The following is a 17,204-nucleotide window of genomic DNA, read 5'->3' on the forward strand; positions in this document are numbered from 1 at the left end:
GTAGACTATCCTCTACCCGCCATCCACCTCTCTAAGAATCACCGAGCAGATTACATGGTCGCCGATAGAGAAATACAAACGCAAAGGAAGACCTTGGACAGGCTTCGATAGGACAGGCGGTGCGGACAGCAGCTCCTTGAGGCGACTGAAAGCTTCCTCGCACTCCGAGTTCCACTCAAATGCCGCGTTTTTCTTAAGGCATTTGAAGAACGGAGCTGACTTGTCACCCGAGTGAGGGAGGAATCTCGAAAGGGCGGCGATCCGCCCCGTCAAACGTTGCACTTCTGGGTTGAGCCTCATGTTGTGCTTCCGGAATTCGCCAAAAGCCTCCGAAAAATCCTTGTGAAGTTTCGCTCCCAAAGCAGACTTTACGATCATGTCATCTATGTAAACCTCCATGTTTCTCCCCACCTAGTTGGCGAACACCCTGTCCATAAGCTGCTGATATGTCGCCCCGGCATTCTTCAATCCGAACGGCATCGTCTCGTAGCAGTAGTTGACCCTGGCGGTCATGAAGGCCGTTTTGTCCTCATCCGACGGGTGCATCTTGATTTGATGATAACCTGAGTAGGCATCCATCAAGATTAGCAACTCGTTGTCGGATGCCTCATCCACCAGCTTGTCTATACTCGACAATGGGTAAGAGTCTTTTAGGCATGCCTTGTTCAGGTCCGTGTAGTCTACGCATATGCGCCATTTCCCATTTGCCTTCTTTACCATCACAACATTCGCCAGCTATATGGGATACTTGATCTCACGAATAAATTCGGCCGCCAGTAATTTATTTACCTCTTGTTGAATAACCTTCTCTTTTTCGTCGCTCATGTGCCGACGCGTCTGAGTTACTGGCTTGATTCTGGGGTTCAAAGCTAGCCTATGACAGATGAAGTTTGGGTGTATTCCCGGCATGTCCTTGTGACTCCATGCGAAAAGATCTAAATTCTCGCCCAACAGCTTTGCCAGCCTCTGTTCCTGGTCTCCAGTCAGCCTGGTCCCGATTTTCAAGACTCTGTCTCCGAATTTCAGTTCCTTGGTCTCCTCAATTTCCGTAGGCCTATTCAGGCGCCCTTCGCCTCTTGGATCAAGGTTCCCTCTGGCGCATCAACCTCGTTGCATCGGTGCCCTACTGGGGCATTCTTCCGCCCGTACCGATCCACCGAGTTGCTGTAACATTCTCTGGCACTCTTCTGGTCCACAATAATTCTCTCAATCCGCCCATTTGGCAGCGGGTATTTGACCGCCAGATGTGCTGTCGAAATCACGGCACACAACTGATTCTAGGTGTTACGCCCAATGATCATGTTGTAAGACCCCACCGCCTACAGAACCAAATATCTTACTTTCAACACATTAGCGCTCTCGCGCTTGCCAAAGGTTGTGTCAAGGTCAAGGACACCCCTTACCCAAACTTGCTAGGGAAGATTCAAGACTGAACAGCCTTCCAACTCCATTCTCTATCCTCCGAATCAATCGCTAATGTATAACCTTTGAAAAGATTTCATTGGAACTTCCCCTTTCCCGATCAATAGGCTGTACCCGTGAATCCCACAAGAGATCCTGCGTAGGGAGTTAAGACTCGGTCGTCCAAACCCAGCCGATCAAACGTGTCGCCATAAATGATATCCGCTGAGCTTCCCTGATCTAGAAGCACGCGTTGAACATTGAGTTGGTTGACGCTGAGCAAGACCAAAATCGGGTCATCAAGATGAGGCTTGATTCCAAAAAATTCGGCAGATGAAATCGTGATGTCAGGATGATGGAAACCGAATAGGACCTCTGTGACCGCGTTTACCGCCCTGGCGTTTCGTTTCCTCGCCGCACTCGTGACACCACCCCCTCCGAAGCCTCCATCTATCGTGCCAACTTCGCTAGGCGTAGAACTCCAGTCGCCCCGTGTACTTGCGATCCCCTTCGCTGGTTGCATTGCTGCCATCATCTTTCCAATCTCCCGCTTCAGGGCGTGGCATTCCTCAGTAACATGGCCTGCCAATTGGTGGTACTCACACCATGTAGCCGTATCGCAGCCCTTCGTCGGTCGTCTAGGTGCCCTTGGTCCGCCAATCATTTGTGTTGCCTTCATTACTTGAAAATTTCTTGTCTGGCCTGGGCTACCCACAAACAACCTTCCCCCCCCCCCCCGAGGAGAAAGGTGTGACCCATGTTGGCTTCGCCTTCCTCGCCACGAAGGCGGCCTTTTGTTCCCTCCTGGGGATTTCGCCTCTCGCCCCCCAAGCGATAGACGTGTGCTCTTATGCGTCTCGTCCTCCTCATCAAGGATATACGCGTTCGCCAGGACAAGCATTGTCGGCATGGAATAGATCAGTCTCTCCGACAGCAGTCCATTCTTGAAGGCGCGTGCACAGGCTTGCTGCTCCAACTCTTCGATCTTGACAGATGCCGCACTGTACCGCCTCACATAGTGCTTCAAAGTTTCTCCTTCTAACTGGCGAACATTGTACAGATCATCAATCGTAACCTGCTTGATCTTGCTTGCGGAGAACTGAACAAGGAACTTTGACGAGAAATCGTGGAAGTTCGTGATAGATCCGCGAGGCAAAGTCGTGAACCAAGCCATCGCCGTACCTTTGAAAGTTGACGGGAACATTCTGCACTTAACTGCATCAGAAGCTGCACTTATCACCATCTTCGTGTTGAAGTAGAGCAAATGATCCTTCGGGTCCGTTCTTCCGCTCTCCAGAACGAGATTCTTCATGTTGTCAGGAATTGCTACCTCCCTTACTGCCACCGAGAAAGGCTCAAACTCCGCTACAACCTCCGCCTCTCGTTCTCCCTCGTCCTGTTGCTCAAGGCGATAATAGTCCAACTGCTCTTGCCAGTAATCATTCCGCTGCCGTATGTTGTCAACGTTGCGGACCAAACATCTCCAATCTCTGTGAGTGATCGGAGCTTGAGGTAACAACGATCCGCCTCCTGAGGCTTCCGGCGAGCGTGCCGAAGATCCTTGCTGCGAAGGTGAGGATGGTGGAGTAGGTAATGGAGGCGTCGGAGAAGGAAGAGGAGGAGGCGGTGGAGGTGGAGGAGGAGTCGGTTGCGCAGGTTGTTCGCGACGAACCTCCTCACGACGATGCCTTCCCCTCACACGACGCGGTGGTGATCCACGCTTCTGCTCCAACGGGTCGCTGCGTCGACGACGGCGAGTCTCCATCGAATTTCAACTGTGAACCAGAAATTCAACCAAAAACACGAAAATCAGAGGAAATTGCACAAATTTCCGAACTTCTCTCAACCAAAAACAGCAATCCACGTAGCCTGGAAATCGAAATCTACCGATCCCCACAGACGACGCCAAATGTTCAGCCAAGAACATAGAAAGAAGGTATAGTACCTAGAATGAGAGGATTGCAATGAGAGAATCTAGAGAGAGAACGTGTAACCGCTTAGAGAGAGAGAGAGAGTGAAACTGAATCTCGAGTTTGTTATTCAAGAAATGAGCTAAGCGTCCCTTACAATTGGTAACCGCCCCCTATTTATAGGCGAGGGGTTGGGCCTGGCATATCTAACTGTCCTTAGTGGAGCAGTTGGGCCTCTCGAGGGAGGCCCAGACCTTTGGCATGTGCAATGCCCTTGGGTGATTAACACCGGGCGAGGGCCTCTGGGGTCTCGCCCAGTCCATAAGCGTTTAGAGTTTTTTAGTACTCCATCCGTTCCAGAAAGTTTGTAGTTTAAGGTTATGACACAAAGAGTAAGAAAACAATTATTGATAGTATAATTTGACTAGATTGCCCTTATTTAATTTTACTAGTATGATGTGCAACTATTAAATTATACTTAGATAGAGAAGAATGTAGTTAATAGAAAAGAGTTGTGGTTGGTTAATATGAAATGTGATAAGTGAGAGAAAATGTATTAAATGAGGGTATAGGTAGAAAAAATTAGCAAAAAATGCATTGGTTTTCTAAAACAACAAACATTTTGGGATATTGAAAAATCGTGCAAAACAACAAACTTTCTGGAACGGAGGGAGTAATTAGAATTCCAACCTTGATTTCGAATTTTACACTTCTATTTGTAGTATTTTAAGAAAATAACTGCTAGCTAGACCCAAAGGAGTACAATCAGTGGCGGAGCCAGCAATTTAATCTCACTGGGGCCAAAAATGAAAATAGAATTGTTGCAACGGAAAAAATTTCAAACATATTAAAAAGTTTGACCAAGTTTGAAATAATTTCTCAAAATAAAGTTAGAGTTGATTTGGTTAAATGGAATATCACGTAAATTTTGAATGAAATTTTAATTTTGTGAAGAAAACTTTCAAAGTGTGAAAGCATTGTTTAGTTTTCAATGAGTATTTTACTGGGCTTGATATTGTGTTGACTCATGGAAGAGAAGCTTTTGGTTTGCAAAAATGGTTAGTGAGAACTCTTCCATCTATTGGGCTAATTTTCAAGAGATTTGCAAAATCAGGGGGTGGCATGGCCTGCCTCCGCCCCTGAGTACAATATTAAACTTAGAAAATAATTTCTACAACTATGTCATATATTTGATTATTTATTAAGTTTTGTTCTCTTTGGGTGGATTTTGGAGGCTTGGCTTCAAATCAGCTTCAATGATCACTTGCGTTTAGATTGACGTCGAAACTTCTTTTCAGACTCACTTGGTGGTCATGCAATTCAAACGGGGTTTGACTGTTTGCAATTAGGACTAGTCGTGAGATTTGAACTGTGGACCGTCATGAATTTGGATTGGGTCGAACGTGCCTACAAGCAGAACGACCCAAGAACCAAGTAAGGAAGCCCAAAAGGCAGACAGCCAAACATGAAGTGGAGCCTAGATTCATCCCCCTTTTTCTTTCTAAGAATAGTTAAAGTAGTTATTATTATTCCTCTTGATTTCCTCCCCAAATCATGTAACCTTGTCAACTCATTCAATGCATTTATTACTAGGGTTGTGAGTTCACGGTTCACCAATATATAAGGGGGAGTCTGTGATGTATGAAGGAGGTTCACTCTATTACTAGAATAATACTCTTGAGCTTCTTTGTTCTGCCCTAAGATTTTATTCCAGAACAAACTTTGAATGAATCTTGAAGATTGTAATTTGAATTGAATGTGTAGTGTAGCACTTTAATTTAAATTGATTATCAAAGCTTGCACCTCGAACTCCCTCATAAGCTCACCTGAACAATCAACCCTAATTTTGAACTAAGTAATGAAAATTGCATCTCAAGTCAACTACGAAACATCTGTAAGGATTTTTTCTATTTGATCATCCACGTATTGACATAGAGCTTTTCTGAGTACTTATTTTATTTTAAAATTTAGTATAAACGCACATAAATAAGTTGTGTTCAGAGAGGTTTTGTTCAAATAAGAGAAATTGCAGTAGCAAGTTGCAACTTTAACCAATGCATTTTTTTTATTATCAAGAACTAATGTTATCTATTGTAAAAATATTTGTTATGAAGTTGAATATGAAAACAAGCAAAACATAATAAAAAATAATTCAATTCACTTACTTGTATTCAATGGATAAATATGTTAATTCATACGTGAAATTTACAAAAAACCATACTCACTAATAAAATAGAATTTTACTTTTATTATTCGTTCATAACATTTTTGCATAGAAATTCAAGGGCAATAGGGAGGTTTAAATCCGGGCCCTCCAAAGTAGAGGATAGGTTCCTGCCCATATTTGGCCTCATTGATGACATTGTAGCAATATGGTTCTTCAGCCCTTGTGCTTACATATTCAGGGTACTTAAGATTTCGGGAGTAATCTTTAATTCTTAGATTGCGCATGTAGCATGCGTTCCCCCAACGACCATCTGCAGCCTCTCCACTTCCCATAGCTGTCCTCGTGTGAGGTGTATTTTTCTTCAACATTGGACTGTACACTTGTCCTCCCCACTCAACTGATTTGGCACTGCGACTCAACCCACTTAATAATTTTGCAGGCCAATAACCTACAATATGATTGTTCACTTTAAGCCACCAATTCCCTGAGTTATCCTGAACCATGCCAAAAAAAAACCATGTAATACATTAGTTATTACCAAGTTACCATATATTTGTGATAAATTAATAAATAAATTATGTTACCCGTTGAAATTTATAAATATTGCATTTTTCTCCCCTCTATTTATGTGGTAAATGCTTATTGTCATAACACTTACTTAAGTTGTTTACCCAAGCGCACCATATATATTTATTAAAAAATATCTTTTTCACATGTGCATGAATGTGTGCAAATGTATGGTGGCAAAAGAAAGAGTATTTTCCTTGAAGTAATCTAGCTAAAGATGTTTTATGTGTGTTTAAAATAATTTAGTAGCATTTGAGTATAAAAAACACATGTGATCATTACCCAATACATTCCAACGGGGATTTCTTTTTGTGTGTGGTATGAGTATGAAATAGGTGTTATTGCACCTCCAAGAACTACTTGGCCTACTTGCACAAACCCAGGACAAACAACATCAAAACAACCTGTTGACTTGTATGAATCTGTCTGCACCACAAAATCAAGAAGCAGAAAATTAAAATTAATGTTAATTTAAGTTCCTCCTCTAAATACTGAGGTAGCAAATTAAGCAACTAATATTATTTAAGAAGTCACACCATCAAAAAAATGACCAATTTTTCAATAAATAATCAAGTACTTACAGTCCAATGAGCAAAAAATCGAGTGGACCTGTCACCATACAACTTTGGATTTACCTGAAGCATAGTATATATAGAGAGAGAATTAGTCAATTGTGCATGTTCATTTATATTGTCTCACATTAGTTAATTTATAATGTTATATACGTAAATTTAGGTAAATAGTTAATTTGTAATTGTAAGTAAGTAGTGAGTGCTTGGTATGAGAGTTTTACAATTTCTGAAGATCTTATTTAACTCGAACAATTTTTTTTAGAACAAAAAAAAAGTGAGTGTCATGCGGGGGAAGTAACCTGCCAGCCTGATTCAATGCTTTCAAAATATTGAGGACCATTTCCAGTCTTAAGCCAAATTTGAGCAGTGGTGAAATCATCTGGAAGATCAACCCTTGGATTCCAAACGTTAATTTCAGCTTCTGCACCAATATAACTGTATCCCACTGTCACAAGAAATGCTTTCTGCATGTCATGTCACAATTAGTTAACTATATTAAATTATAATGATATACCATGTTGCAATTTAACTATTTCAAAAATTATTTTTGTTTGCATTGCAAAAGCTAATATACTAGTTTATATAAATATACCGTGCGGTTTTCTGGAACATATGCAAATGAGCCATTGACTATGGGGTAATTAGAGTTTGTGTTGTTTGTTGATTTCATGAAATGCATTATGGGTTTTCGTCCGAAAAGATTCAGGGAAGCTGCCCTTGATAAATCCTCCGTTCGAATCCTGCGAATGGGAATTGTTCCTTCTGGACAACTTCCATTTTTCTGCCATGTTTGGAACACAATGGACTTTGTTTGCAAATTGCTTGAGTTCTTGGATTCTATAAGAAAATCGGGAATTTTCTGCATGATATATAATATTCCATTAGTCAATGATGCACAATTTTTTAGTTTGAGAAGGATAAGAGGAAATTGCAAAATTAGTAAATTACAACTATTGCCCGCTAAGGAAAATAAAAAATATCCATGTGTTATTTTGTGAAACATATCAATAAGTTAGACTCATATTTTTTCCCACTCACCAAAAGACCCATACTTCGAGTTATTTCAGGCCATAAATAAACTCAAATACTAAAGAAATCTTCCAAACAAGCAAATTCGTACGTTTAATAACAATGGTTTTTTTTATGATGTTGTTTAACTTTACCCCATATCCCATGAAATTATAATCCTTCATAGCTCAATCAATGGTATCATTTATGAATTTTAAATTATTTATCTTAAATATAATTATTTCACCTATGATAGAATTACATAATAGGTAAGATAAGTTTAGAGAATGTTCACTCATATAGATTTCTTCATCTGGTCAAAAGTTGAATTAAGTTAAGTCAAAGTGCTTAAAGTTTTACTTTAATCCTTATATTTTTTTTTTCGAGAACTGAAGGTGGGGAGGATTTGAACTCAAAACTTATAAGTAGCAAAGCACACATTTAACCACTTGAGCTACTTCCATAATTTCTTTAATCCTTATATTTTAAAAATAAATAATTCATGTATAATATGATTCATGAGCTTGCATATGCTAACAAATGAAATAATATACAAATATAGGCACAAGCTACTACAATCGAGATATATATATATATATATATATATATATATATATTTAACAACACGTACCTGTAATTTGTGGTCTTTTAGTGCAGGATGGTCAAAAGCAGATTGTTTATATATGTCGACACAGTCAATTATATCTCCATCTTCACTCTATAAAAATACAATTGAAATTTCACAATCAAATACAAAATTTAAATCCTTATAATCAATTTTTTCAATAATATTTTTAATTTTTAGAAAATAAATGTGATTTATATTTTCAAAATATTAATTAAATATTATTTCGTTGAATATTTTACATTAAATATAAAGACATTAGTGCAATATATTTTTCAAAAGTTCTGCAAAAAGTCAATCAAATAGTGTACAAATTTTAATAATTAGGAAGACAATTGAATTATTTACTGAGTTATTTGAAAACTTGATTGATTCGTATTATTGACTTTAAAATTATTAATCAAAGTATAAAGTATTTTCTCAAACTAGATAAATCCATAGATATATACTTTTGTGTGGATTTTTCACATTCAATTTTTTTTTTCATACACAAGATTCAAACTCAATATACTTTTAAGAAAAATCAAACATGTACAATTTTTTTTTTTAAAATCAACATGTGCAAATTACACTTACAATAGTACATTGTTTTGTCTTCTATATTTTATTAAATACTTAAAATTTTATCCTCATCTGAAAATACATTCAATCTTAGTTTTTATATATATATATATATATATATATATTTGTTTTTGAAATATAAAAAATATAAAAAGGAGTAATGAATTGAATACCTTGATGGTTTTTACGGAAGGCTTGTTGAGGAGCTTCAATTTAGCTTTTATTTCTCTTTTTGTAGGAGATGATGCTGTTGCCACAACTTTGAAATCTACCTGGGTACAGGAGGCAAACAACGCCCATATAAACAAAATTACAACTTTAAATTTTTTCATTCTCAATACCATTCAATTCTCACTCACTAAACCCAAACACACAAAAAATGAAAATGGCACTGAGATTTATTCAAGAAATTTGTACAGAGAAAATAGTATGGAAATTATTACGTGTTATTCGTTTTTAATGCATTTATTAATTGTAAATTTCTTGCATTTGTGTATTTGATTATTAATGCATCATTTTATTGACCAAGTCAATTTATTTATTAAAATATAGTCAAGTCATTAAATGGCTAGCTAACTTAAGTAGTATCATTGGAAAAAGAAAATCTTACTATGAATTCTCTACTATTAAGAAAATTTGGTAAGATATTTTTCTTTTGGTAATTTTCCTAAATTACTCATTTAAGTACTTATCCATACACTTCATTTTTCTCTCTATTTTATTTAAGTTTTTATATTTATCTTAAATTTCTTTCACCATATTAATGTTATGTCTCTGAATTTTTTTTATAAGCGTTCTATCTCTGAATGATAGTGACCTTGGAAAGAAAGTAAAATTTAAAAAAAGCATAAAAATTATTTTAATGTTGGGTATCTATAATCTATAATTTACTAAAGCTCAAGCAAAGAGAAAGTTCACTTTTCAATCCTACGGTCTACTCTATTTCCCTGTTCAACACTGTTCAATTGAGATTGCATTTTATTATTCTTTTCTTTGCACTACTCGTGGGCCAAGTTATTGAAATATCATATTGGGCCTCTTTATGAAGTTGTATGCATGTCAAGCATTTAGCTCTAATTAATGAAGTATTGTATTAAGGTGTTTGTTAAAATGATTTTTTTTTACTGCTACCTATTGTTACAATGTGAAATTCATGTAGGAATTTAAAAAACTAAGTACTTCCTATTTATAATAACCAAATAAAAAGTGTATTTGGTCCTTTGTATAAAAATTAACTTAGAGTTTGTGAAGAATTAATTATTTTTAGACAGAAATACTCTTATTTAATTAAATTTCTCTCTCTTTCCACTTGCTATAGCATTAATGATGCATATAAATTAAGAATAATGGGTGGAGGGTAACTTTGGAAAGTTCATATAAATTGAGAACAAATTTAATGCAATTATCTAAATTAACTAAATTTCTTAAAGGGTGTGAAGTGGTTGATGGATTCTTATATTAAGGAACGAAGAGAGTAGCTGTTAAAAGTATCTTTAGGGAGTCCCAAGATTTTATAAGACATAGCTATTAAAAGTATCTTGGGAGTCCCAAGATTTTAATAAAGATTTTATAAGACATCTAAAGAGATTCAAGTGACATAAATAAATTGATAAAATTTCAGTACACTTTAAATTATTCTTTTTCATACATACAGTTAATTATATTTTACAAAAAAATTGATTTAAATTGAATGCTTAGATTAATAGTTTATTTTAATTTATTGCGTAAAGTGAAATTTGATTTTAATTTTGCTTTGATTAAATTTTATCTCTTTTAATTATTTCTTTTTAACACATACAATTTGTACACGTAATTAGAAAGGACAGATAATGGAGCATACTCCCCGTGCATCGCGCTGGTCGGGCTCAATCCTAGTTAGATATAAGGTTAAACATGATGAAAAAAAAAATAGTTATTGTTTTATAAATATTGTAATGGAATTTGAAAGAAGAGGGTACTGTTTTCTATTTGTCGGTGTTGGCTTATGGAAGAATACTCTTTTTCCTCTCTTTGGGTTTTTCCCACTAGGTTTTACCAAGGGAGGTTTTAATGAGACTTGTTCATGAGTTGGTTAACACTGATTTTTAGTACCTCTTCAACCAGGACTTTTCAATAGGGTGAGAAGGTTGTTTTCATAGATCAGTTTATTTCAATAATATTAATCTCTCTGTTCTAAAAAAAAAACACAATTTATGGATCGAGTAGCTTAGAGGGTACAATGCTCAAGCTTTCAGTCGAAGAACCTTCTTATGAATCGTACAGACCACACCACCTTCCCTGCACTACCTCTCCAATTTCCAAGACTCAGTATTTTATATTCTCATTACAATTGAAGTTACAATTGAAAGTAACTTGACATTTTGATAATCCTATCACATGTTTTTCTAGTTTTTAAAATTTAAAATATTTTCAGGAATATAAAATATCTATCAAACACATTTATACAGTTTTTGAAATACATTTATACAATTTACCTGGAAGTAAATTGTGCTTGCTTGAGAATGTAGCATTCCTGAGAATATAATTTCATACCTTCTAAGTTCTAACATATGCCCTTGAGTTAATAATTTTTAATACACTTAAATGATATTTAGTATTATTAATTAGTTTTAAAATCATTTCAACACTACTTATTACTCATTCTATTTTAAAATAATTATCAACTTATAAAAAATTATATTTAATATAATTGCCCACTTGAAATTTTGAAGGGAATATTGAATTTTTTTGTGATATATTGCTCATATGGGAAGAATAAATGATAAGAGATAAAATATACTACATTTTAAAGTGTGAGTCATCATCTGTCATCACCAAATTATCATGTTCTCATCCAACGGCAACTATCCACACATGTACCTTCATTATCACATTACCGCGTTAACAATATATATCGTCTCATTACCACATTGTCAGAAAGACTTCCGATATAAGAAATCGTCCCACTATGATGCATTGACCATCAGGGGATCCGCCAAAAGCACCAATAGTTCAACAACAAAGACCACTAAGTGTTTCGAAAACCATATATTTACCTAAATCATAAAATACTAAAAAAAAAAAAATCAATTTAGCACAAAAACTAGCATCAGCCCGAACATTGACACTAATTCGATCCAGCAAAGTGCAAAAGAAATGTTTGTTACTTAAAGTTAGCGTTGTATGCCACACTAATTAACGTCGGCTGAATATAACTGCTATGGCCTAAATTAACATATCGTTCTGTTCCAAATCAAACACCCGAACATGCCAAGAGGAATCATCCCCTGTCCCTGCACATTGTGGTCCCTTAGCTCCAACTCTTTGATTGCTATCACTATTATTTGCACACTCCTAATTATTGCTTTTTCTTTGTTTAGACCTTATTCCTCATTATTGTTAGCATGTTACTCAACAAGAATGGAAATATCTTTGAAGATTAAAATACATGTATAATCTCCTATTTTGTCACCGACTTTTTTTTTTTTTTTGTTACAAAGGGAAATAAACAAAAGAAACAACTAGCTAACTAAGCAATCCTTGCAATGGGTAGTTGGGACCAGAGCTTCCAAGCCCACTTCTCATGTGCAGCAACCTTTGCCAGCGCGTCAGCAACCTGATTGTCCTCCCGATCTACATGGCTTATTATCACACGCCAGTTCCTCTGAAGCAACCCTCTGATTGTTTCAATTTCCTCCCTATGCCAGTAGTTTGTGATGTCAATATTCGTTCCAAGCACCTCGGTTGCTTGAGTGCAGTCTGTGTAACAAACAACACTTATGTACCCCATCTCCCAGACGTGGTTCAATCCCTTTTGAATTGCTAGCAATTCCGCCTTGAAAGCATCCCCAGCACCTAGACTCGCTGCAAAGCCAGAAGTCCAACGACCATCCTTGGCACGAACCACTCCGCCAGCACCCATTTTATTTTCAAGGGGCAGATAGCTCCCGTCTGTATGAACCATAACCAAGGCATCGTCGACCTGGGCTACTGTCGTGCGCTGCTGCTGCGGCGTAGCCTTTCCCCACCGCGTAAATTCTACCATATCCAGATGTATGCAGTACTGAAAATGGATCCAATGCTTTGCTGTGGTTCACTTTATTTAATAAAAATGTTTACATATATTAATAATAAAAAATAATCCTTACACATGGAAGTTAAACGTATATGGTGGTCAGTCATTTACCACTTATTACAAACAGGTGTGATGAGAGAATTAATCATTACTATCAACGATGTATACTTGAAACTAAAAAAAAAATAAAAAAATATGCATCTTAAAAGCTAAGTAAGCACTTTATTTACCCACAAATTAAAAAGAAACATCTCAAAGGCTGAGTGGGGGCTCACTATGTTTAGACTTTAGTGTATGTTTGAATTGAAAATTTAAGGTGAAATTGAAATTAAAATGGATAAAACAAAAGCATTCTCCTTAGCTTTAAACAAGCATGGATTTCATCAACATCCGTGAATATCATAATTATTTTGAGAAAACAATGAACAAATATTCCCTTTGCATTTCAAATATAAAACCTGAGTTGTAGTTTTCTCTCACCAATAATACAGTTTCTAATGTTTTGATTAGGCAAATTTTGACGAACGTGTGTCCCTTCTACGTACACTTGTTTGAATAATTTTTTTCTCGTTATAATATTTACTTTTTCTTAAAGGTCAGAGATTAAGTCACACATAACCTAAACGATGTCAAGGAACTAATTTGTTGTCTTTTCTTAAAAAGTTATTAAATATTTTTTATTAAATTTTAATTATATACCCCCTCCGTTCCCTATTATAAGTCACATTTTTTGAAAAAAATTTGTTACAAAATATAAGTCACTTTCTAATATCTAGGAAGCATTAAATATTTTTTTCCAAATTAACCCTTATATTTAATATGAAAGAGATGATAAAATTTAGAAGTATTAACTTGGAGAGAGAAAATCATAGGAAAGTAAATAAGGGTAATCTAGGAAAGTAAATCATTTTTTTTACAAATTTATTACTAGTAACTACTTTTCTTAATCTAAGAGAATTAGTTATTCGTGACTTATATATAGGAACGGAGGGAGTACTAGTTTTCTTCACAACTACACATAAAAAATATCTTCCGTGAAATCATTAATTTACTAAAAATAAACAAATTAAAATGTAAGGAATTAATGAAATGCTCACAACATAACCAGCTGTCAAGGCACCAAAGCTGTTGCCACTCCCATTGTCCAGTCTGTAAATTCGGGCAGCTACCCAAACTGCCCCTAACCTCTCATTTTTCCCACCACTATATAAACACCATTTCCCTCTCTTTCCACCATCACTCACCGCAATTATCAACATCTTATTCTCACCACCAAACAAAAAATTAGCAATGGCCTCCTCAAATCTCATCCTCATGACCACAATGGCGGTGCTCCTCCTCGTCGCCGGCGCATCTTACGCCGCCGATGCGCCTGCTCCTGCTCCCGCCTCTCCCGCCACCGCCATCTCGCCGTCCTTCGCTGTCGCTGGTTTTCTCACAGCAGCTGTTGCTCTCGTATTCGGATCTTCTTCTCTCAGGATCTGAGTGCTCCGGCCTATGGATTTTCTTTCTGTTTCTCTTTTTCATTTTGCCTGTGTGTATTTGCCGGAGACAGATTGCTGTGCATAGATTCTTTATAATGTCCTACAATTTTCTGGATCTATAGCTATTTTGTTGTTTCAATCAACTTCAAGAGTATTATGATTTGTTATCATTGTTTCAGTACATAATCGACTTGTTTCGGATTCAAATTTGTGCTTCTGCGTTTCAGTTTTCTGAGAATGATTATGATTATTTCAAGTATAAGCGTGAGCTCTTAATTGCGTATTTGGAAATTTTCTGAATTGATTTCAATAACAGAATCAATTTTTTAGAGAAGTTCTGTGATTAATTTCTAGATTTTAGAATTATTCCAAAGGAATAGAATATGATTCAAAGCTGTAAAAGGTTAGTGCTCCATTACGCAACATTAAAGGGTTTTGAAGTGCTTCCTTCGCTTTCTTCGTTATTTTAATTGTTAATTATTAATAAATTAATTATTTTAAAAAAAATTCATTCGGACAAGAGTTTGAACTCTTTTTTTTTTGAAAATTAGGGTTTGAACTCTAATCCCTATAAATCTCTTTATTTTTCTTTACTGTATTTAAATTGTTGTATGAGCTAATAAGTAGCGAATGAGGAAACCTTTCTAACAAGTAAATTCGTCACCGCATTGCCAGAACGGCGAACAAAAGAAAGGTCTATTACATCAATAAGGATTTGAACTCTGATCCCTGTAAATCTCTTTATTTTTCTTTACTGTATTTAAATTGTTGTATGAGCTAATAAGTAGCCCACCGCATGTGCCATCCTTCTTTTAACATTGCTCAGGTATTAAACATCTTATGATTACTTTGCCGGTAAATAACTTTGTTATTTAATGAATACTTTGCCGGTAAATAACTTTGACAAGTGATAAAATAATGTGATAAAAAAATGGAATAAATATATAAAAAGAAAAAGTTAATGTAAATTAGATAGAATGGAAAATTATGTACAAATGTATAATAACTCAAGAAATATTTGTTTTTTGAATGTCTTGAGTTGTCCATGGTCTAAAATGGATGCCACCACCATAACTCATTCTAAAAAAAAGGGGCCATAATCAACCTCTTCCCGCACCCATTAATTATCCTCTATATTTGTCATTAGCAATGATCATAAGTCAATTTTGATAAGACAAAAATCAATGCTACAACTTAATTAGGGTAAATTAACATTGATGTTGGGGCTCACATTAACTGGTTCGAAGCTATGGTATTAGTATTAGTCATTCATGCTGACACAAGGGTAGTGTTGTATAAGTCGTTGTTATGCCGACGTTATTGCATGAAAGTTTGTGCCAACTATATATTTTACTTTTCCTATGGTTTTATTGGATGAGAGACACTAATGTTAGTTGACAATGTAATTTGTTTGAGGTGCCCGCTAGAGTGGGCAAATTTCAAACTGGTTCACGGGTGGACAGGGATTATTCTAGACTTTTCCCTTCCCGTTCTTCTCTCCCACTTTCTCCTCCCTCTCTGCATCCAAACCATTTTCCTCTCCTCCTCCCGCCTCTCCAACTAGAAGCAGCTTCTAATCACATTCACATGGTGCATGAGCCACTCCGATCAAGGACTCACCATAAGCTTCATGAAAACAGAGATCCATTAGCAGTGTTTTTTCACATGATGCATTCACGCGAAGCCCCATTGCAATCTCAAACTGCCCTGAAGCAAACCTGAACTTCGTTCCACCTCTGGAACCTCTACGCCAGGGTCGTCGCTTCATCCTCATCGCCTCTACAGTAGCCACCGTGGCACCTCCCACGCCACCACGAAGCTTCTTGAAGCCACAAACCCAAATTGAACCAAAACACCACTCCGTTGAGAAACCCAGCCAAAATTGATGCTACCTACTGAAGCCCCATCACGGATCCGTCGTCGGGCCACCACACTATCGCCTCACCTCTGCGAACGCCGCCCGATTTCTGGTTCAGATCAAAGAATTTTTAGGGTCAGGTCGAAGATCGAAGGGTTCATGGCTCTGATCGAAGGGTTTCTCGATCAGATCAAAGGGTTTTTGGCCCAAATCGAAGGCTTCTGGGTCAGATCGAAGCCTCTCACAGGATCCCCATCCCTTCCTCTGTCTCATTTTCGTCTTATTCATGTATTCTTCCATGGAGCCTCTCAAGCTTCAACCCAAGCTTCTCAACTCGCATGCACTGCTGACACACTCAGAGGGTGAGAATGAGAGAAAGTTGGGATGAAGATGCAAAGCACCGCAAAGCTTCACCGAAAGATTAAATTTTGAGCTTTGGATATGGAGGATGGGTGAGGAAACAGAGAGGTGCAGAGCTTCACCTCTCTTGATATTTGTTGCATCTCTGATCTGGGTTTTGATGAGGTGGGGGAGAGGTTCTGAAACTAGAAATCGCCGGAGCTGTGAGGTCAAGGGGTGGCGGCGGTGACATGGTCGCCGCTGGTCAGGTGGACGAAGAACACAAGATTGGGAAAGATGAAGATGATTATAAATTTACATTTTTATCCTTTTTATCATCACTTAATCTTAACCATCCAATAAAAGAATTCCAATATTCTCAAATCCAACAACATATGATAATGGTCCACCGGTGGACCAGTTTGAAACTTGTCCACCCTAGTGGACACCTTTGTTTGATGAGTCAGAGTCAATTGCTAAATGATTGAGAGTCTCTAAGCTAATAGATATTGTGTCAGTATAGCAGTACCTGTCACATCGTGTTATGCAATTTGGGATCGATTATGTCCTAAATTGTTTAACAACATCATATCAGGGATAAAGACTCTCAAGTATCAAACTATTAACTTTGACTCTTGATGATATATCATAAGCATAT

The 17,204-nt window shown here is 36.8% G+C and overlaps 2 protein-coding genes across 2 annotated transcripts; both read right to left on the reverse strand.

Moving 5' to 3' along the window:
- Nucleotides 1–1,522: 1,522 nt before the first annotated feature.
- LOC130749195 (uncharacterized) lies at nt 1,523–3,166 on the reverse strand. Its single transcript, XM_057602518.1, has one exon. The coding sequence runs from the start codon at nt 3,164–3,166 to the stop codon at nt 1,523–1,525; it is 1,644 nt and encodes a 547-aa protein (XP_057458501.1).
- Nucleotides 3,167–5,591: 2,425 nt separating this feature from the next.
- Nucleotides 5,592–9,143, reverse strand: LOC130732142 (uncharacterized). The gene is made up of 7 exons (XM_057584253.1): nt 8,985–9,143; nt 8,257–8,343; nt 7,210–7,476; nt 6,917–7,081; nt 6,627–6,680; nt 6,328–6,471; nt 5,592–5,972 (listed from the first exon to the last, which is right to left on the reverse strand). Exons 1-7 carry the CDS (start codon nt 9,141–9,143, stop codon nt 5,592–5,594), a joined length of 1,257 nt encoding a protein of 418 aa, XP_057440236.1.
- Nucleotides 9,144–17,204: the final 8,061 nt, after the last annotated feature.

Source organism: Lotus japonicus, chromosome 1, assembly GCF_012489685.1.
Source record: "Lotus japonicus ecotype B-129 chromosome 1, LjGifu_v1.2".
Lineage (NCBI taxonomy): Eukaryota > Viridiplantae > Streptophyta > Magnoliopsida > Fabales > Fabaceae > Lotus > Lotus japonicus.